General features: G+C 34.5%; 2 protein-coding genes across 2 annotated transcripts; both read right to left on the minus strand.

The window, feature by feature from the left end:
• Positions 1–2,090, minus strand: LOC123707624 (larval cuticle protein LCP-30-like). The gene is made up of 5 exons (XM_045657853.1): positions 2,026–2,090; positions 1,902–1,945; positions 1,544–1,681; positions 1,232–1,360; positions 1–499 (listed from the first exon to the last, which is right to left on the minus strand). Exons 1-5 carry the CDS (start codon positions 2,038–2,040, stop codon positions 100–102), a joined length of 726 nt encoding a protein of 241 aa, XP_045513809.1. The 5' UTR covers positions 2,041–2,090; the 3' UTR covers positions 1–99.
• Positions 2,091–12,362: 10,272 nt separating this feature from the next.
• LOC123707713 (larval cuticle protein LCP-30-like) lies at positions 12,363–15,051 on the minus strand. Its single transcript, XM_045657997.1, has 5 exons — positions 14,991–15,051; positions 14,720–14,766; positions 14,105–14,329; positions 13,488–13,574; positions 12,363–12,994 (listed from the first exon to the last, which is right to left on the minus strand). Exons 1-5 carry the CDS (start codon positions 15,003–15,005, stop codon positions 12,454–12,456), a joined length of 915 nt encoding a protein of 304 aa, XP_045513953.1. The 5' UTR covers positions 15,006–15,051; the 3' UTR covers positions 12,363–12,453.
• Between the last annotated feature and the right edge of the window lie 8,064 nt (positions 15,052–23,115).

The raw sequence follows: 23,115 nt of genomic DNA on the forward strand, positions 1-23,115 counted from the left end.
GATAGGGAAATCTGCTTTATTTACATGGATAACAAATATTGTTAGAACAGGTACTCGCGTACTGATGCGCATATATTATCTGTATTTTTAATACTACTTTTAAGGTAAATGGGCGCCACTGGCGATGAAGCCTCTTTCGTCAGCTGTGTAGTCTACTCTGTAGGTGATACCGTCTGGACCGACGTATTCGTAGAATCCTTTTGACCTCATGCCTTCGAAGTCATTGCCTGTCTCAATTTGACCAGATTCCTCGGCGAGGATTTTGTTCTCTGTCTCGTACAGGTAGTGGTAGCCGTCAGGGAGAACGTCGCCATCTTGACGGATGATTCCGTATTTGTAGTCGTATGTTCCAGGGGTGACCACTTTTGGTACTACTGGAACAGGGGTGTTGTATACTGGCTTGTAAGTGACAGGCACGGTAACGTAGACAGGGGCAGCTGTGGTGATTGGTACAGCTGTTGTGACAGGCGCAGCTGTGGCTGGGACTGGGACTTTTACGCTATAAGTAATTTAATAAGATATATAAAACCTCCTGCAGTAATTTTTAATGCTTCGTTTTTTATCTTAATTTATTTAAATAAAGAACAATGTCCACCATTATTTAAGTCTAAGTCTGATTGGCGGAAGTATGAAAATGCAATCTCAATTTAGCACAACCCACAACTTAAACTAATAAGTAAAAAAGGTTTGGCATTAACATGCGTTAAACGCAATATTCCAATGAATTATACAACAATGTTATAGATGAACTTAGTATTCACTTATGAATAAAATAATTTGTGATAAGGCAAACTACTACGAATTTTATAACCATCACATTACCATGAAACCCATATTAGGTCATTAACGCATTACCAATTGAAATTGAATTAGGCCAATTGCATACAGCTTTACATATATTGGAATATTATGTCTTTATCAGTGATATGAACATCGTGATTATCTTATGAATTTATGTTCTTAGACGCGGTTATAAATTCATATGGTGATGACCATTATTTTCATAATTTTATTACCGCACTTTGCACAATCGATACAAAAGGCTTGCTGTATTACTAATTAAATTGATAATCGGATACATGAACACAGTTATTACGTTGAACTTTGGGAAATTTATTCTGTGGGACATATCAAAGATGCCTTGGATGTAATTGATTTGTTTATAAAGCTTTGAATTTATTAAAGCTTTCATATAGAATATTGACGTTTCGTGTTTAATTGAGTAAATTACCTGACTTCTTTTCCGGGCTTGTACTTTTCAATGTCATCCTTGTTGCCTACGTAGAAACCTCCTGGACCTCCCTTGTCAGAGGATCCAGTGTAGAATCCGCCAGCACCGCCACGGTCACCACGGTCACCACTGAGAATAACAGAGGATTTATATATATATAATGGTATAAATGTAAAAATTATTTCTTAATACTGTCTTAGATTTATGTGAGCATTAAATATAACTTCTTTACGAACTTCAATTCTTTTACATTACTTGCGTAATTATAAATTCGTTGAAATTAAAATTATTTACTACTAAAACTTTGCTTACTTGTATAGTCCAGAATTGTCTGGGATATAGCGTCCAGAATTGTCGTATCTGCCGGTTTGATATTTTCCAGATTCGTATCTACCTGAGCCATATAAGTTAGGATCGTATCTACCTTCGGTAGCTAGTTTTACAGGGGTTCTGTCGACAAAGTATACAATATGTTAAATAATGAATGTGGTGTGCAATGGTTTGATGGATTACCGTCGAAAACTCGAAATATTACAGCTTAACAATATATTTTTAAAAATATTACAAAATTAAAACCGTAATATATTAAAGAAATTGTATTTTTTATTGAAAATACAATATAACCCCATATTCCAATAGATAGATGATTTAAAAAAAACGCATATATTACCTGTATTCAGCCGCGAGGGCCACGGCCAAGACACAACCGAATACCTGAAACACCAATTCACAATCACTATATTTCAATATATTATTAAAAATTATTTTCGGGAACGCACATCCGCCATACGTACCAAGAGCAGCCGCATTATGATTATCTATGAGACGAATGTTGATATTTCAAGCATCAATGTCTTTTTATATCTTTTTCGACCATTATTCTTGTTCCTCCCATTTATAATGAGATGATACAATAAATATGTATGATCTCTAGGTTACACTAGTGTGAGATATTTTGAAAAATATTTTAATGTTTTAAGAATAAAATAGTTTCACTTGATAAAAATCTTGCGTCTGCTTAATGCTACATATAACTTCAATATTTTGGAATTATGCTGAATAATTTTGAAATAAATATAATTAAAAATATTAAATCATAAATACATTCCGTAACTATCGTACCTTAATTGATTCATATATTTACAGTAACTAATAATTAAAGAGTATGGTTCCTGTGGTGTATCTTTAGCGCTGGCAGTATTTCCTCATTGTATTGCGATAGTAATTCGTTGAGCGATTGATAGGAATAATAATAATTAAAAACGGATAGTTATGGTGAAACAATTTGAAATTAATTATAAAAATGATGTGGTATATATTCCTAAATGTCTTTACCTTAACTTTCCGTCTGATGTTTTTGATACATAAAATATAACTGGGAAGTCCTAGGCCTCTTACGTAGGATTTATGAAATGTGTTTATTTTTTCTATAGTACAACGGGCAAAGGGGCAGGAAGCTTACCTGATTATAAGGGCTACGCCACGTATGGACACACTCAACGTGCTCAGGAGTGCTTAACCAGCCTTTTAAGAATTGGTTTCTTTTACTGAATTATACTATTATGTTAGATTTATAGCTAAATAGTTAGAAATATACATATATTTTAATTCTGGGAACTGAGTTTCATTTCTAGAAAAAGTATTAAAATTCAAAATTATCTTAAAAGCATCTCACGCCGCTTCAATGGCGCGGTTAAAAAGGTTATTTCCGGGTCTTTTGCATAAGTACCCATAATTATAAATATGTGTCTGATAACACTTATAGTTGTGATAGGCTGGTGATGCGATGTATAACGATGTTCAAATTCCAGCTAATCATCGATAGATTAAGCGACTTCGACATTAAGAAGCTGCTTGTTCTAATCTAAAACGCGACAAGTGAAAATGGATCAACTTCTACAGTATTACGTAGTCTAAGTCTAGTCTAGTTTAGTCTAAGAAGGATTTATACATTTTAATCCCCCAATATCAAATAGTTATAATATCACATAGCTTATTTACACACTTTAAAGTGCGTCATATTACTACAAGTAAGTTTAAAAATATAATAATTGCGAAACGCTTAAAAATTCATTGATTTCCAATCATCATCAAATTATTAATATGTCTGTTACCATTTACATAGTCCTGGTAAATGCGATTATAAAATATAGTTTAAAAATAAAAATATAATCTAAAAGACATTGAATCTCTGAGTGTAATAAATAACTGTAGGATGTCTTACATATGACATTAATATTTAATAGAAAAAGAAAAAATCGTCTCATAGTTTTGGTTTGTTTTTAAAATCAAATAATTATAGAAAAAAATTAAGACATTTGGCATATACATTGGAATAAAATATATATGTAAAATTTGATGCTGATTCAATCTCATTTTAAATATTTATAGTTTGCTTTAAATTACATTTTAAATTGAATATTTAAAGTTCGGAAATTTGCTGGCGTACACGTGAATGTCCAAATTAATTGTTTTAAAATTGATACAGTTAAGATTATGTTTTTTTTTTATCAATGTGTAGTGTGTTGTCACTATAACATACATCGTACCGTACTCTATCTCACATTTTACTATTGAAGTTAAAATACTTTACAGTACGCTGCTTCATTAATAAGGCATGTAAGGTTAGGTTGGTGGACTCAGTTTCCGCACTCAGACTCATAATTGCTCGGTTGTACATAAAGTCCTGGCTAATTAAGCCAGCCTAGCTCCTTCCAGAAGTACAGAAGTTGCCTGGGCTCTATACAGGCTTCACGGAGCGACCTCACTGCTCCGAGGATTTCGTACGTGGGTGACTGATTCCTCTGCGCTGAAACAGCCTCTGCACTCTAAAAAATATGTTTATCCAGGAGACAATGGCCCGTAATTGTCCCTATTATTGTTTTGATATTGGTTCTATTTACGCCATAAAGTCGCTTTTTCAATTGCGGGTTAACTGCCGGGGCCATTCCGCGATGTATGTTGTTGTAGCGGTGATCTGACGAATCTAAGTTCGCACTAGTGAGAAGGGCAAGGGGAGGAGCAGATACGGGCCATCGGGCATCATTCCAGAGCTTCTTCTCGCAAACTCAACGACAGCATCATTGCCATTTTTAGGCATGTACCTTAAATAATTTATTTTTCAAGTCCTTTTCTTTTTTTAATGTTGGAAATTGTCAAGGACCCTTTGAAACTAAACGGATCGATTTATCATGAACGGTGGGCATGTAACAGATTGTCTTAATCCGTGCTTTCTTTTGCATTGAAGAGCACCTGGGACACTTTCGAACCCTCCTCGCCCTTCTTATTTGTTACGGTGGCCTCAAATAATACTCTGAATACGTTCTATTGGCCGTCGTTGTAAACGGCTTATATGGTTTCTACAACGGCAAGAAGCGACTGATCTAATTCGAATATGATAGTTAAGGAGCTTCGTTTAGTGCTGTACACTGTCAAATGGGCCGGAAACGCACTCGAAGCGGCGGTATCGCTTAACATCAGGTAGGAGCTTCCTGCCTGTTTGCCCTCTGTTCTTTAAAAAAACTTTTCTAAAGTGTGTTGCATGATAACAAAGGTAACTCTAATTCAACAACAATTTCAAAACATTACAATTAAAATTAGTAATAACATTCTATTATGTTTTATTCAATGATAGATAATAACTAAGAAGTATTTATTTACAATACTATAAATACGACCAAAGTAAAAATATTAAATATTTGCTGATCTTGCAAACCTCGTTCCACATAGTGTGGTTAACACTGCCACAGGGACCTAACTTTTTAATTTATCAATTTTCAATTATTTTTATTACTACTATGTACTACACTAGGTTAAGAATTTTTTTTAATACTCTATATTTATGATTTATTAAATAAATTAACATTAAACTCATCAATATCATAATCATAGAACTGTCAACTCAAATTTTAACGTTGCGTTTGTCATACCAAATACCCGGTCAACGGTTACCCGTTCATTTGCTATTTGATCAAATTATATTTTAATGTTGACTGTTCATTTCTGAATCAAACACAAAAATCACAAAAAATTGTCCAACCATTTTTTGAATTATAATTGGTGTAGCTAACACGACTTTTTATATATTACATGCAACTATTAGGTCCTTACATATGAAATTGGCGTATTGTCGTACTGGCCACTTTGACCTCAAATACCTCCTCCTCTTTGTTTGGAATTTCAAATTCAAATTTGTACAGCTATTTACTCATGTGCTTGTGCATTTGTGCTTCGATGACCGTCATTCATTTGTTTTTTTCTGTCTGCGTCACTCATTTTACAAAATAGAAAACTTAAAGTATCGCATTATTTACGAGTACGAGTTCCGCCGTGGCACTAGTGCTGCGGAAACGACTCGAAGCGTGAATGATGTGTATTGCGGTCATGTTGCAAAAGAAAACATAGTTCGTTTTTGGTTCCGACGTTTTCGTTCTGGAAATTTCGACCGGCAGAACAAGCCCCGTGAACAGCCTGAGACCGAAGTTGATAATGAAGTATTGAAGGCTATTGTGGAAGCGGATCCATCGCAAACCACGTCCGAGTTAGCTGGAGGCTGCGGTGTTAGTGATAAAACTGTTTTAATTCACTTGAAGTAAATTGGGAAGATTAAAAAGCTTGAAAGGTGGGTACCTCACGAATTAACTGAAGCAAACCGGCAAACGCGCGTCGACAACGTGCGTTACATTACTGAACCGGCACAATAATGAAGGTATTTTAAACCAAATCATTACCTGTGATGAAAAATGGATTCTTCACGATAATCGGAAGCACTCAGCGCAATGGTTGGATCCTGGCCAGCCAGCCAAATCCCGCCCCAAGCGAAAATTAACCCCAAAAAAGTTACTTGTAAGCGTTTGGTGGACTAGTGCCGGTATTGTTCATTGCAGTTTTCTCAAATCTGGCCAGAATATTACGGCTGATGTCTATTGTCAGCAATTGCAAACCATGATGGAAAAGCTAGCGGCTAAACAACCTAGGCTGGTCAATTGCTCCACGCCACTGCTACTTCACGACAACGCTAGACCACACACTGCACAACAGAAGGCTACCAAATTAGAAGAGCTTCAATTGGAATGTCTAAGACATCATCCGTACTCCCCGGACCTTGCTCCAACAGATTACCATTTTTTTTGAAATTTGGAGAACTTCTTGCAAGGGAAAAAAAATAACTCTGATGGGGCAGTCCAAATCGCCTTCACAGATTTTATTGGTTCCCGTCCGACTGGTTTTTTTTTAGTAAAGGGATCAATGAACTACCTATGAGATGGCAAAAGTGCATAGAAAACAATGGTTCATACTTTGATTAATTAAATATATTATATTTTAAAATATTCGACTTTTGATTCCTCCCATACAAAACGCCAATTTCATATGTAAGGACCTAATATTTATAGCACCACAGGAACTAATAAATAGGTAATCATTTTGTCAGATCACTTAATGAATATTAAAACACCTCAGTAATTTGATGCCGATATACATACTACAGTAAAATACAACTACAAAATTACAGAGTCCGACGTCGCCTTCTTCCGTACCTGCAACTTAGGTATCAGAATACTAAGAAAAACACTTTTTGAACTGATTGAAGCTATGTATTATTATTAAAAACTTATAATTATTTACATAATTCTAAATTATAATTTTTTTCCGAAGTTTCGCGGAATAAATTTAAAGTTTAACGGAATACATAGCTTCAATCCGTTCAAAAAGTGTTTTTCTTAATGTGTAACATAACAATAAATTTACCTTAATATATAATACAATCTAATATAATTTGCTATAAATTATAATACAAATACCTATCATTTCGTGGTCTCATCTGTGTTTTATGTTTTTGGCAAAGGCCGCCATTTCTGCGTGCACTCTCTGTCACTTACCAGCTGTTTTATTAATTTCATCTATCTCTTTTGTGTTTATTGTACTTTGGGCACTAGTTCCTCTTGCCAGCCCCCGCCTATTTCCACTTAAGTTTATTTATTTTCTTTGTATCTATTATCTACTATATTTATCTAAAAAACAGTTAAATAAAACTTGTATTTGCTTATATTGTAGTTTTATAATATTATATTTGTATTAAATATGCAGATAAAATATATTCTTAATACATTCTCAGACCTAAACAAACTAAAACACTTTCATTGTACTGATTAAATCTTCGAAGGTGGTGAGTTAATAACGGTATAACACGTACAACGTTGGGAATCTTTGTAAATCGTAATTTAATATCATGAGTTTTCACTACCTTATAGCATGATCGACTGCAGATCTGGTCTCAGATTCATACAGCGGGGGACCGAAATATAAAAAAACGCAACGTGATTTTTCTAATTATTATTAACAATAGTAGTTAACAAACTTGCTGTGTATCCGTCCTTTAACTTCGTCCCGTTGGAAAGAAAATTATAATTTATGTAGGAAATGTATGAAAAAAACCGCCTTAAGATTGAAATCACCTGTTACGAGCATTATTAAGTTCGGTGATTTCAGTGATTATTGTCGATGTACAAAATAAATTGTGGTTATGACAGAGACTTAAAATACGATAATATTTCATCAATTTTAATAGGGATTCTTCGGCATCATAGAGAAGCCGCCCACGCCGTGAATGGACGCCCTTAAAAATATTATGAAGTATAGAACAGGACAAACGGGAATCTCATCTGAGGTTAAGAGATACCGCTCATGAATACTCTCAATGCCAGAGTCGCTCGTGTGTTGCCACCCTTTTTAGAATTGGTACTCTCTTTTCTTGAAGGACCCTAAGTCCAATTTCTTCGGATATACTTCAATGAGCAGCTGGTTCCACATTGTAGTGGTGCGCGGCAAAAACTGCCTTAAAGAACGCTCACATGTGGAACGACGGACGTCGAGGTGATACGGGTGGAATAACGTATTCTGCCTTGACCTCTGATGATGAAACTCAGCTAAGTATTAATCTGAACAACTCCTTATATGTATAATGATAAGTCCGTATAATGTATACGTAATTCGACAATGCATCAAGTTAATAGCTAAGTTAGCAATTTATGAAGATTTAGACTTTTGCACCTTATCAAAGAGGTAAGGACATAGTTTAGGAACTGGGAAGGCTTTGACTTTGGCTTTGTTTGGTGTTTGTTTTATGTATAATTTCAGTTTTCTTTTTTTAAATCTATTAATATACTAATTTTAATTATGATTTCTGTATCGTATATTTTGTTCAACAATTTAATCTGTTTTAACTAAATAAATAATATTCTTCACTCATATTATGGATTTATTCCTATTAAAATAGTTTATACACATTAAAATTAATATAAACAGGTAGTAGTTCTTCTTAATGCTTAATTGAGTGTCGTTATTTCCGAAGGTTTTCGTTTCCAGTTTTAACAGATTACATCGAAATATGTTAAGTGAACCAATTAGCGACTTAATATTTTTGTTTACCTATTTTATATTATGTAATATAAAACAAATGCTTTCAGCCACCTGTCCCCTTATTTATAAATTTTTTTTTACTATATAAGTCGAATACGCATCCTTTACCAACTCAGCGGGGTGAAGTCAATTGGAGCTGCAAATTTATTCGAATTTGAACTCTTGTTTTTACTGGATTTTTCCACACCAACAAAGTCGTTGGCATTAAACATAATAAAAATGGTGTTATTAGTACCAATATCGATTAAATTTGATATATTATACAAAAATGTGTTCGTGTACTAGTGTACACACGTAAGAAGTGAACCTTCTTTATGACCTTATTTTTCGAAAAATGTTCTACTATATGCAACGTTACAGAAATTGGTTAAATAAAGTTAAATAAGATAAGGAGTGTCTATAAATATATTAATTAACAATTATTTCATTTTACCTTATTACTACTAAGATGATTACAGAATTTCATTTATTGTAATAGAATTATTACTGTTATGTATGTATGTATGTATGTGTGGACTCTGTTTCCGCACTTAGACGCTCAATGGACCTATCCATTGTGCGTAAAGTCCTGGCTAACTAAGCCAGCCTAACTCCTTCTAGAAGCACAGAAGTGTCCTGGGTACCTCGCAGGCTTCACGGAGCGACCTCACTGTTCCGAGGATTTCTACACGTTGCTTAGTCACAGCCTCGCATTCCAGGACTACGTGGGTGACTGATTCCTCTGCGCTGAAACAGCCTCTGCACAGGGGGCTGTCTGTCGCGCCTAGGACATAAAGATGTTTATTAAGGAGTCAATGGCCCGTAATTGTCCTTATCATTGTTTTCAGATTTATTCTATTCAAGTTTAGAAGTTGTTTGGTAAGCTGTCGGTTGACTGCTGGCAGAGCCATTTTGGACTGTCTGCAGCCCGCACCTTGTGACCAACCTTGATGTTGGAGCTCTGTGGATCTCTGGCATACCCAGGCTCGCACCTGCGAGAAGGATAAGGGAAGGAGCGGATACGGACCTGCAGGCCTCATCTCCGAACCTCTTCTCGCAAGCTCATCGGCAGCATCGTTGCCAAGTGATCCACTATGGCCCTTGATCCACTGCAGGGTAACTCTGTTTGTCAGGGTTATTGCCTCCAGTGCATCGTGACACTCCAGTATCAGTCTACTGTTGGTCTTTTTGCTTACCAACGCCATCAGCACAGATGCACTGTCGGATACGAACTTAATACAAAAGTAATTAATTCCTAACCGCTGCACGGCTCTGGCTGCTTCAGTTATAGCGACACATTCGCACTGAAAGATCGAGCTGTATGTGCCCAAGGGCAGTAAATTATTACTGTTATTGTTATCGTTATTATATATTTCTGTTATTAATAGCTTCGAATCTCGTCTCGTGGTAGGGACAAGAAAAAGATGGCGCGTAACGGAAAAATGTATCGCGTAACCGAAAATGTGTACCCCGCACTTTTATGTTCTAATTTAATTGTGTAAAATTTGTGATGTCATATTTTCTTGTATATTTAAGAATACATGTTGTAATTTCTAAAATAATGAAATAAATAAATATGATGTCTGACGACTACTTACTGTAAGTACAATTTGTCAAGAAATCTAATAAGTTACTTTGGGCCCTAATAAGTGTTTAACCGGACTTATGTACGTAACGTATATAATTCTATAATTATAAATATATTCTTCAGATATATGAAAATTCTTCATTATATTAATTTTAACACGATTCTGATAACGTAACCTATACGCTGCAATAACTATAGGAAAATTGTTACTAGTTGTATATAGTTAAACTTATTATTAGGTCCTTACATATGAAATTGGCGTATTTCGTACTGACCACTTTAATCACGATGTTCTCCTCTTTGGTAAGAAATTCCATATTCAAATTTGTACAGCTATATACTCATGTATTTGTGCTTCGATGACCGTCATTCATTTGTTTTTTTCTTCTGTTTTTTTCTGTTTGCGTCACTCATTTTACAAAATGGAAAACTTTAAGTATCGCATTTTTTACGAGTACGAGTTCCGCCGTGGCACTAGTGCTGCGGAAACGACTCGAATGGTGAATGATGTGTATGGCGGTCATGTTGCAAAAGAAAACACAGTTCGTTTTTGGTTCCAACGTTTTCGTTCTGGAAATTTCGACCTGCAGAACAAGCCCCGTGGACGGCCTGAGACCTAAGTTGATAATGAAGAATTGAAGGCTATTGTGGAAGCGGATCCATCGCAAACCACGTCCGAGTTAGCTGGAGGCTGCGGTGTTAGTGATAAAACTGTTTTAATTCACTTGAAGCAATTTGGGAAAATTAAAAAGCTTGAAAGGTGGGTACCTCACGAATTAACTGAAGCCAACCGGCAAACGCGCGTCGACTGCTGCGTTACATTACTGAACCGGCACAATAATGAAGGTATTTTAAACCAAATCATTACCTGTGATGAAAAATGGATTCTTTACGATAATCGGAAGCGCTCAGCGCAATGGTTGGATCCTGGCCAGCCAGCACAAAACCTGCCCCAAGCGAAAATTAACCCCAAAAAAGTTACTTGTAAGCGTTTGGTGGACTAGTGCCGGTATTGTTCATTGCAGTTTTCTCAAATCTGGCCAGACTATTACGGCTGATGTCTATTGTCAGCAATTGCAAACCATGATGGAAAAGCTAGCGGCTAAACAACCTAGGCTGGTCAATCGCTCCACGCCACTGCTACTTCACGACAAGGCACAACAGACGGCTACCAAATTAGAAGAGCTTCAATTGGAATGTCTAAGACATCCTCCGTACTCCCCGGACCTTGCTCCAACAGATTACCATTTTTTTCGAAATTTGGACAACTTCTTGCAAGGGAAAAAATTTAACTCTGATGGGGCAGTCCAAATCGCCTTCACAGATTTTATTGATTCCCGTCCGACTGGTTTTTTTAGTAAAGGGATCAATGAACTACCTATGAGATGGCAAAAGTGCATAGAAAACAATGGTTCATACTTTGATTAATTAAATGTATTATATTTAAAAATATTCGACTTTTTGTTCCTCCCATACAAAACGCCAATTTCATATGTAAGGACCTTATATATGGAGTAACGGTTTCTCTTGTGAGATACTCTACTCTAAGCTAGGTGAAATGTACTAATAATAAAAAACGTTGTTTAGTCCAATGAAATTGAATTGTCATTTTGCCAATGAAATTCATACAGGCGTTATTGACAGAAATTAAAACCTTCTTACGACTCAATTCTTGTGTAACTCTTTATTATACATTTTTACGATGTTAAAAGATGCCTGTTTTGGCAGGGTCTCTAATTTAGTTCTGATGTTTTATATGAATGATATGAGTGTCCCAATCCATTTTTTTTATTTGTCCTCATGTATTCATGGAGTATTGCAATATTTTTTATATCGCAAAAACAACCCGTAAGTCAGCCAGTAAACTATTTAGTAATTATAATCTATAATACGAAGATTTTATATTAAGTTTTCTATTAACTTTATTATTTAAATTTCACGAAAGAGAGTCACGGCAGATGGTAAAAGCTTTAGAAAATGAACGCTAACGTGCATGACACTATGTGTTGTATATAAAATACTTCTCTTATGTGTTGTAAGTGATTTAAATTATTAAGAACAGAAGTAGCTACTGTTAGTAGCTGTTGTTACTGTTAATTTTTGAGACGAAAACATCTTTCTGTAGGTTTTAATTAATACAAATCGTATTTTTTAATATTTTATTACTTATATCACATTATGGCCCGATTTTTTTAGGCTAATAGGTACAACAGTTACTATTTTAATTATGACTAGATCACTGAGGCAAATGAGCGCCAACAGGGACGAATCCGTTTTCATCAGCTGTGTAGTCTACCCTGTAGGTGACTCCGTCAGGGCCAACGTATTCGAAGAAACCCTTTGTCCTCATGCCCTCGAAGTCGTTGATCTTCTCAATGCGTCCAGCCTCTTCAGCGAGGATTTTGTTCTCTGTCTGGTACAGGTAGTGGTAACCATCGGGGAGAACATCAGCTTCTTGGCGGAGGATGCCGTAGTTGTATTCGTAGGTGTTGGGGACAACAACCTTGGGAACGACTGGGACTACTGGAACCACTCGTGTGGGTGAGACGTACTTGGGTTTGTCGTTCAAGGAAATGTAGTAGGCACCGAGGTTGGCTGGGGTGGCTGTAGCGGGAACTTCAGTTACGGGGACTGAGGTGGTGACTGGGACGGCTGTGAAGGGTACAGTTGTGGTGACTGGAACAGCTGTGACTGGGACAGCTGTAGTCACTGGGACGGCTGTTGTGACGGGGCTGGCTGGTGTAGGGAGAGCTTCGTTGGTGCTGATAATTACGACACTGAAATTCAAACGATGATTTGTTAGGGGCTATTATATATATATATATATATATATATATAAAGTAATGATTGGCTATTAAGTGAATGGTGGATGAAATCATCCTCAATAGGAATCTTCAATAGGTACGCTTAGGAAGACTATACTGAAACGAATGTTTTAAAGGCCAGCAACGCACTTGCGAGCCTTCTGGCAATGTGAGTGTCCATGGGCGGCGGTATCACTTCACATAGCTATTACACTAAAAAAAATAAGAGTTACAAATTTACTTATAAATGCGTTATTTTATGAGCCATATAATATCATTTTTAATATATCTTAATACTGACTATGAAAAAGCATTTGCGTCTACAGCCTTGTTCGTTGCTAATGATATCAAGTCAAGAATTAATTAGAAATTGGTTGCCATTGGCTCTGATGATCTGAATTTAAACTACATAATTGAGATTGGTACACATATTTAACTAATAAAATTGTATATAATTATAACTTACTTAGGTTTCTTTACTTGTTCAAAGTTCAATGGTTTTGAGTCTGGGACGTAGAATCCGCCAGCGTTTCCACGGTCACCACGGTCACCGCTGAAATATAAAACAATACATAACAACCAGAAATTCATTTAACAACTCAACTTTTTAAATATATGTATATATATATATATATATTTTAAAAGCACATTTTTATAGGCTAGAAGCGTAGTAGTGAACCTTCTGTGTGAAACACGACAATTGTGAGTCTTACACGAAATGCCTGTTTCATAATTATGTTTTTAATTTTAAACGAGTACTTGAGTTGGTCGGACGTAATTAAGATCTAACTTACTTATTAACTATGGGTTTCAATATCCCTAATGCCCTGGAAGCGACTATAGTATACAGCAAGACTATGGATGCAGCAAGTCGACATATCGATTAGGGCATGAATGAGGCCAATAAGACTTTTATTTTTATATGCTATTAAAACTCGCTGGAGCGATGAAAGAAAATCGACTGCGTGTGTAAAGATCAGAAGATCACCCTGAGATGATGATGAAATTTGAGGGTAAGAGGTTGTAATGCCAATGAATTGTAACACGAAATATAAACTAGGACTATTAGACTCCAACACTTACTTGTAGTTTCCAGTGTTGTCAGGTACGTAACGTCCGGAGTTGTCGTTGTATTTGCCAGAGTTGTAGCTTCCGGCATTGTAGCTGCCAGCGTTGTAACGACCAGGTTCGTAGCGGCCAACCACTGGTGTAGGGTTGTAGCGGTTAGAGTAGAATCTGTTGTATGGGTTCAATGTGGTCACGGATGCGGAAGCTGTGGCACGACTGAGTGGCTGTACAGTTGAGCTCCTGAAATTGACAATCTTTTTATAGGTTTTGTAATATATTACAAAATGATGGCGAATCTCAATCACACGATTTATGTTGTCCAATCACCATTAAATGAAATAGAAAACGTGGATTCATTTCGTCTTTTGTTTTGAATCCTCACTTTCCCGATCCGAAACAGACCTAAAACTTTTTAACAAATAATAGACAATGCTACTCTTGTGTTAGTCACTAACTAAACTGAAAATGTCAACTATAACATTATTTAATATGTAGAGTCAAATTCATGAATATAATTAATAACTTTGTTTAATCCACCAGGAAACTGATATTCACGTATAAATGAATTCTATCGCGAAACTAATTAGCATTACACTATGTTCACTTTTTAAGTATTTAAAGATGACTTACGCTTGCTCGTCAGCTGCGAAGGCAACTGCAAACGCCAGGGAAAGAATCTAAAAAAAAATACAAAAAATATTATTTGTGCAAGCACTAAGAAAATCTATTAGAAAACGATCATGTCTTGCCAACAATATTTCTAAAACACCCCATCTAGATACAGACTGAGAAAATTATCTGACTTCTGGATCTCATATCCCCATATCAAAATATTAAACTCATTGTTAAAACTATTGCCAGTTAATGTATCCAAAAATAATTAATATGTATTGTCACATACCACAAAAGTACGCATTGTTGCTCTCTAAACAGCTCAAACCTAATGCTGATATAACCAATATTCGATAGCTATATATACCTTTTTTTTCGCCAAACATAATTTGTGAATCCTATCCAGTTCTCCATAATAAGTATATTAAAATTATCTATTCATTAGCAGATGTTCTCAATCGTCGCTCAATCAAGTCGTAAATTCGAAACATCGACATGCTAATGTGATTTATTTCTTGAACTTGTCAAAAATTTATTGCTACGAAGTCAGTATTATGTATAATCAATTGTAATGAAAATATTACAACAACTTGAGGCCTATTCACTAAAACTAAAACTTTTTCTTCAATTCACTTTTCTGTTCTCGCTAGAAAGTTGTATTAGCTTCGTCCATACTTTACACTGATGTTATCGCTAACCTCGACATGAGCAGTTTTTGTTATCACAGCGTCCAAAAATTGGTGACAGTTTTCTTTTTTTAGTCTGTTTAAAATAACATAAATTTTAACATGCTAATGATACATTTACCAAACCTCACAATTTCCCTGAACTTAGACATAATTACTAGCCTGTTATGCATGACATATCTGTGAGCAGACTTAAATAATGCAACGACTATTTGATAACGTTATAATTTTTAAATTAGCGTGATTTAGCACTAAAAGTACCTCATCCTTATGTTATCCACGGTATTTGGGAGTGTTTGCCTGACCATAAAAAACAGCTTGGTAGGACGATATAACAAGCGAACCCAAACGAGTACGGAACTGATTCTTCACGCGGGTAAACTGTAGATTAAGTCTCATTGCCTACAATACATCTCATAAGACGACCTTGCTACTGTTAATAGACTATGGTATATCATAATGTAATTTTCATTTAAATTATTTGAAGAAGTCTATTAAGTATGTGTGAAATTATTTAATCAATAACCGTCTAAAATTCGTCATATTAGCGCGTTTAACCAATTCAAAAGGGAATTTAAGATACATAGCAGAATGAACCTAGTAGACTAAAATTAGGATTGCTGATTGCGACGTGCGTCTCGTTCGTATATTAAGTTTCTCATGTAAAATAAATTACATTTTTTGTAATAAAAAATAAAGTTCGTACTTTTCTAGTTTTTTAAGGTAATAATTTTCCCTTACTAGTTAGTTGGTTCTGGTGGCAAATTAAACTTGCAGAATGTCAATAAATAATAATTATATTTCTCTTTTATTTGTTTCAATCATTACACAGTACTTAGTAATAAGGTGATCTAATCAGATCACTGATTAATATCCAATAACTCACATGAACCAGTTTACGCATAATATTAAACGAAGATAGATTGATATATTATCATTTTTATAATGGATACCTTGAACTATAGAATCAACAAGTATTTGATCTATTTTGAATTAATGAGTGTAAAGGTAAAAGTTCGTTGATTAGTATTTAAATGAGGATCCATAATGAGTCCTAAATAAATAATATGTATGTAAGAATTATGTGTATGTCATTGCAAATGCAATATGCAATTTGGATATTTTTGGAAATAATAAATACCAGGGCGGGCGAAATAATATAGCTTTATGCATGAACAACTAAGTCTCATTGCACGTTAATTTATTTATTTATAAGTACAGCTAAACGTATTATAAAAAAAGAAGAGAGAATATACAAAACCAAAACAAATTACATTGTTAAACAAATACGAAACAGAAAGTATAAGTAATTTAATATAAACCGCTTAGTATTTTAAATTGTTACTACTGTTAAATAATGACTGACTGACATTGCTTCATATTAAAGCACTCTTTTGTCTCTTTTAAAATTATGTTCATGTTGTGATGTTTATGATGGTGAAGTACACCTACGGCATAGTTTTTTAAGTAACGCCCATAGTATCATACATAATAATAATAATTAAGCCTCATTTATTCCTTGAAACATTCACCCATCTTCACAAAATAACACACACTCAAAATTTTATACAGTAATAAAAAAAATCCAAGAACATCTTATAGGCCTCCAATTGGCTCCATCTCTCTCTGCCTTGAGCATTTTTCTACCAATCTTCACCACCTAGTTCTTTTAGCTCGTCAGCCCACCATGCAAGAGGTTGACCATTGTTTTCCCTGGTGGCCATATCATATACATAAAATTAAAGTAAAAAATATTTAGATTCATAATGTTCAGCTGACCGATGGCAAATGTTGAGACTGGCAATGAAAGCAGAAGATAGTACACAGCTGTGATAGCATAACACTTATATTCCGATCTTAGCTAGGATACGAAGGACAAGGCCTGCCATCTTCTGGCTACAATGAAATTGCATTGGCAAATTTACGTGTTATTTGAAGCAAAGATTCCGTGATATAGAACATAACTAGACTCGTAGGTTAAAAATAATTGGTTAATTATCACATTCGGACAATAGACGCATTCATTAAGTTAAGTTGACACATCTGTAAGCGTGATTTAGAACTTCGACCCCGGTTTTTACATTTTTAAATCCTGTTCGCCAACATTGAAACTTGATATATAACGTCCTGTTTCGGCGTTGTTTTATTTATATAATATTTTGATGACATTATTTTTTCTATTTTAACGTTTGTCTGATCTGTTTTATTAAATTGGTGATCAAAAATTTTTTTCTAACCCGGCTCACGAAATAGATACAGTATTTTAGAATACTTATACTTATATCTTTAGAATACTTATATATACCAGCAGTGCAGTGTTGGCCTAGTGGCTTCTGAGTGCGACTCTCATCCCTGAGGTCGTAGGTTTGATCCCCGGATGTGCACCAATGGATTTCCAAATGCGCATTAAACATTAGCTCGAACGGTGAAGGAAAACATCGTGAGGGAACCGGCTTGCCTTAGACCCAAAAAGTCGACGGCGTGCGTCAGGCACAGAAGGCTGATCACCTACTTGCCTATTCGAAATGATCATGAAACAGATACAGAAATCTGAGGCCCAGATCTAAAAAGGTTGTAGTGCCATTTTTTTTATATATTACTATAGGCCTTAGGGCCTAGATCTAAAAGGTTGTTGCGCCAGTCGTAATGTGGTAATACCTGCTGCTATCAAATTGATAAGAAGTGTATTTCTGGATAGGGAGGATGCAACACTAAATTTTTATATATAATAACATTAAAAAGTCAGTCAGTTTTTTTAAGTGGTCTAGTAATGTATAGCTTCGGATCTTTCCATTTTTTTCATTCCAATTTTTTTCAATTCAGATGCAATTTTTGTTTTGGAAGATACGTTGAAGTGCATAATTTTAATTGTTATCAAGTGGAGCGCTATTTTATTTTTATTATTTTCACGGCCGTTTCTCATATGGAATAGAACATGTGAATGGCTAGTGGTTTATGTTAACTGATAATATTATTGTCAATATAATTGAATCGACCGTGAATCGTGCTTTAAGTGTACGCAAGTTTAGAATTTCTCATATCTTGTTTACGAAACCTGCCAGGTGTTTTATATTTGAGTCATATCATATTCTATTCTATATGAGAAACGGCCGTGACAATAATAAATATTATATATATATATATATATATATATATATATATATGTTATAAAATGACAGACATTAAACTGTTAATGATTCCGGTTAATGTGGTTATGAGGTAAAAAAATATATAAATCAGTGGCTCTTGAACCTTTTTAGGTTAAGGCCTCAGATTTCTGTATCAGTTTGTCATTTGTTAATCTAATAGGCAAGTAGGTGATCAGCCTGTGCCTGACGCACGCCGTCGACTTCTTGGGTCTAAGGCAAGCCGGTTTACTTACGATGTTTTCGTTCACCCTTAAAGCGAATGTTAAAAGTGCACATAGAAAGTGCCATTGGTGCACAGCTGGAAATCGAATCTACGACCTCAGGGATAAGTTGCACGCTGAAGTCACGAGGCCAACACTGCTCAAAGGCTAGGAGCAATACCACACTTTTACATATTCAATAAAAAATATTATAATCAAATTCCATATTTTTACTGTTGATTATTTTTTATAAATAAACTAAGATTTAGATTGGAATAAACATAATTATAACATAAAATGATTATGCTTAAATGTAAAAGTATATGTTTCTTCGAGACAACTTATAGGTTAAAACGACGACAGTCAAATAATAACTCTGGTTAAACGTAAATTAATCAATAAAGCTTTTTATAAATTCGACGATTATTTGAATGGTCCTAATCCTTGGAATTGATTTGCTCCACTTCAAACAATTTGTATGACTCAAAACTTAAATCTAAATTTCAAAAATCAGTTGACGTTTGTGTCCCGCGCTGTTTACGATGCGCAAACTTTTCCCCACTCCCTTGTTTAATGGTCAAAAAGTTATCCAGTATCGTACCTATATGAATAAAATTGTTTGAGTTTGAATTTGAAACCTAATCGGGTATTTTCTTTGTTCGGCGTTGTTCGTAATTTGAAGAAGATCTTTTTACGATGAATCACGCGTATCTTACTCATTAGTTGGTGATGTAATGACTGGAATAACTTGTTTATAAGATAGTACTGTTAATATTCATATGATTCTACTACGATTATTTATTTATTACATAAAGAGCATATAATTTCATTTCTTTGAACATTATCTTCGTGGATAAGATCCATACAAAACTGAAAACTGGTATCTATTTTATTTAGTTTCCAAAACAATTAAGCTTAATTGCATCTTTTTATCTAACATAATCATTTGTCCCTATTTTCATGACAATGTGAACACAATTTGATAGAACGAGACAGAATATTACTTTAGTTAAAAGAGTGAAATTGGAATAATTGAGTCTTATAAATTAATTTTAATAAAGACATTTTGACTACATATTATTAGATTAAATAAAAATCAGTAACTTGTTACTGGGAAATTTTAAAAAAAATAAGTCAATTGAAATGATATAAAGCGAACAGGAGGCACAACTTGGACGAGAAGAGCTTAATATTAGAACCAAAATCGGATTATATTAAGTATTAGATTAACTTTGGTTATGTAACTTAAATATGTGTTTATATGTATAATACTGAGTGTCAGCAATAAAGGCTTAATAATAATAGTGGAAAAAATAATATATGTATATACACACAATTATATTGGCACTTGTAACGAACGTTAAATTGTATATGATAAAGTTAGCAATATAAAAAAACAAAGAAATGGGTCCGGATTTATAGCCATTAATAAAATTATATAAGATTAAAATACAAGGTTCGAAGCCTGGTCATTGCCCTAACAATAACGCTTAAATCTTTTTATTTTCGCTCGTTCTTTCAACTCTACGGTATAAAGTTTATAACCGCTTTAGTTTTTTTATCTCTGAATGCTGACTGCTAATAAAGGATACAGTTAGATTTTTGGAAAGTGAGAAATTTCACGTTTATTTTTAAATTCAAATAGTTTAAGAAATAAAACCCGGGCTAGTTCGGGTCCGAACAATATCATTTTACATTTTTATTGCATGATAGACTCAATTATAAGGTTCTCTATGAAATCTTCTTCTTATCCACTACAGTATTGACAGAGCGATGAATGATGATGATGATATTAGAAGGGGCAGATGTGATGCGCTTCACGACGTTTCGCCATCGTTGCCTATTAGAGGTCATCCTGCTGCACTTATTAAGTGAACCTCCTACGATAGACTTGATTTGATCTGGTAAGAAATATTGTGCATTTAATTATAAGTATCAGAAAAAAACAATATCTACTTAAATTTATCATTAATCATTAATCAGGTTACACTACAAATGCACCTGGAGCCACGGACTTTTGAATAGAATTATTTAAGCACGTTTTATGTTACATATAACTGTTTATTAACTGTAACTGTAATTTTTAGTGCTAATTATAGATAAAATGTTACGGTTCCTTCCGTTTAAGTCCGAATACAAATATTAAAATTCGTTAAATTGAACCGATTTATTAACAGTATCTGTGACATTGCTTAAGACCCATTTAGATGGAAAGAGTTGGAAGATGAAGAGACATTTAAAAATATGTTACGGGTTACGAAAGCCCAATTTCCAAGAAATTGGACCGTCTATACAAAAAAAAGATACAAATATGCGTCAAGCTATAGCTGCTCGGACAAAATTACGAATAAAGAGTTTCTGCCTACAGGACATTCCTTTCACCTTTCAAAAATAGGTCAATATACAAACAGGATTTGCAACAAGATGGCAGTTTCCTTCATGTGTCGGAGCTTTGAATAGCAAACACATACTGATTTAGTGTCCACCAGAAACACAATCAGAATTTTCTAACTATAAAAATGCATTCAGTATTGTACTTTTAGGTTGCGTTGATTATGACTATTATTATGTATGTTAACATTGGAGCAAAGGGAACAAACTCCGATGGTGGTATATTTAATGAAAGTCCATTAAAAAAGGTATCGAGGAAAATACACTGGACTTGCCTAGTCATGTTGTTTTCATTGGAGATGAAGATGTTCCTCTAAAGCCGTACCAAATGAAACCATACCCGCGTCGAAATAATTTATCATATCATTATAAAATCATATTTATAGACTATGCCGATGCAGGAGAATTGTCGAAAAGGAATTTGGTATTTTAGTTTTACGATTTAGGATTTTTGAAAGACCATAGAATTGGCGCCCTAAAAAGTAGATGTCATAATAAAAACAACTAGGTACATGGGGAGAAAACCATAAAAATGGAGCCTTTGAAAATCTATCTTCGCAAAATTACAGTAACCTTACCAGACAGGTAATTTCAGTCCGTGAACAGTATTGTCAATATTTTAATAAAAGCGGAGCAGTTTCGTGGCAGAATAATGCAATTTTTTTTTAATAAACAGCTTTTAACAATCGCTGTCTCTTCGTTGCATTTGATTATAGTGTTATCGACACATAGTTCGATGTCTTGATTCTTAGAGTTTCACTACCAATTATCTGACAAGTTAGTTTAGTTTTATTGATACTATTTTCAATCTTGTTTTTGATATTTAAGGACTTTGCCGCGTAACAAGCTTTCTTAAATAATTTCGAACATAAAGAGTAAATTCTTCATTATGATTGTATGACATATAGGCGTAAATGTCATACAACCGTTGTCTACTTTTATTATTTCCCGCTGTCGACCAAACACTAAACGATTTACACTGCGAATGAGGGACTTTCTTTGGAGTAAAGATAGTGTTGAACTCCTTATTAATATAATCCTACCTTAGATTGTTGTATTGTGTATCAATGGTAGAACCTCCCGGCAATAAAGGTAGGTGTTTATCTATATTATATCTAAATCACGCCATTCGCTTTTTTATTTACTATCGTTTAAATACCATTTTTACCATAAGGAACATGGATTATCAAAGCCTTACAAATGAAAACTAGCTTCTTTGGAAAAATCTTCTTTTCTATTTCCGGAATCATCATCATCAAAACCATCATGATCACCTTCAGCAGCATCATCATCACAATCATCAATACCATCATCATTATCATCACCATCACCATCTATTCTTAGAATAGAGAAGTACTAGCAAATAACAGAAAACAATATTTTTATAAAAAAATTAAACAAGTATTCCAATATTCTTATATTAGCTAAAACTTTTTCTTTACATGTGACAAGTGTTGCCGATAAATACTACCGTTCAAAACTAAATTAAATGTCAAGATAGCTTAACCTCTTTTAACCGGCGTCACCAATGATCTGCTCCAATACTTTGTAACTGTATGAGTTAAGTGATTCCCTCACAGAGTAGCGATCCCGATTTCAAAGTTGAATTTTTATACCAAGCTGTAGGAAAATGAGTTAATTTGAGATTGAATCGCTATCGTTATATTAAGGCCCATTTAGATGGAGAGAGTTTCTCGCACGTTTTGGTGCGAGAAATCGTACGCGACTATCGCTAGCAATAATCGCCACAGCATTATCGTATCAAAATGTTAAGATACAGGCAAGAACTAAATTCTCGCCTACGATTAGATCATACGAGAATCGCCAGGGATTTAATGCTAGGCGATAACTTACTGCGTCTGTTTACACATCGACATTTTAGTGAGAAGATTCTTACTTACGAGAAACTCGACTAGTATAAACACGATCTCGTATGACATTGTTTTATATTCATGCGAGTATTGTACAAATCGGTTAGAACCGTTTGC

The sequence above is a fragment of the Pieris brassicae genome, chromosome 3, assembly GCF_905147105.1.
Source record: "Pieris brassicae chromosome 3, ilPieBrab1.1, whole genome shotgun sequence".
In the NCBI taxonomy this organism is placed as follows: Eukaryota; Metazoa; Arthropoda; class Insecta; order Lepidoptera; family Pieridae; genus Pieris; species Pieris brassicae.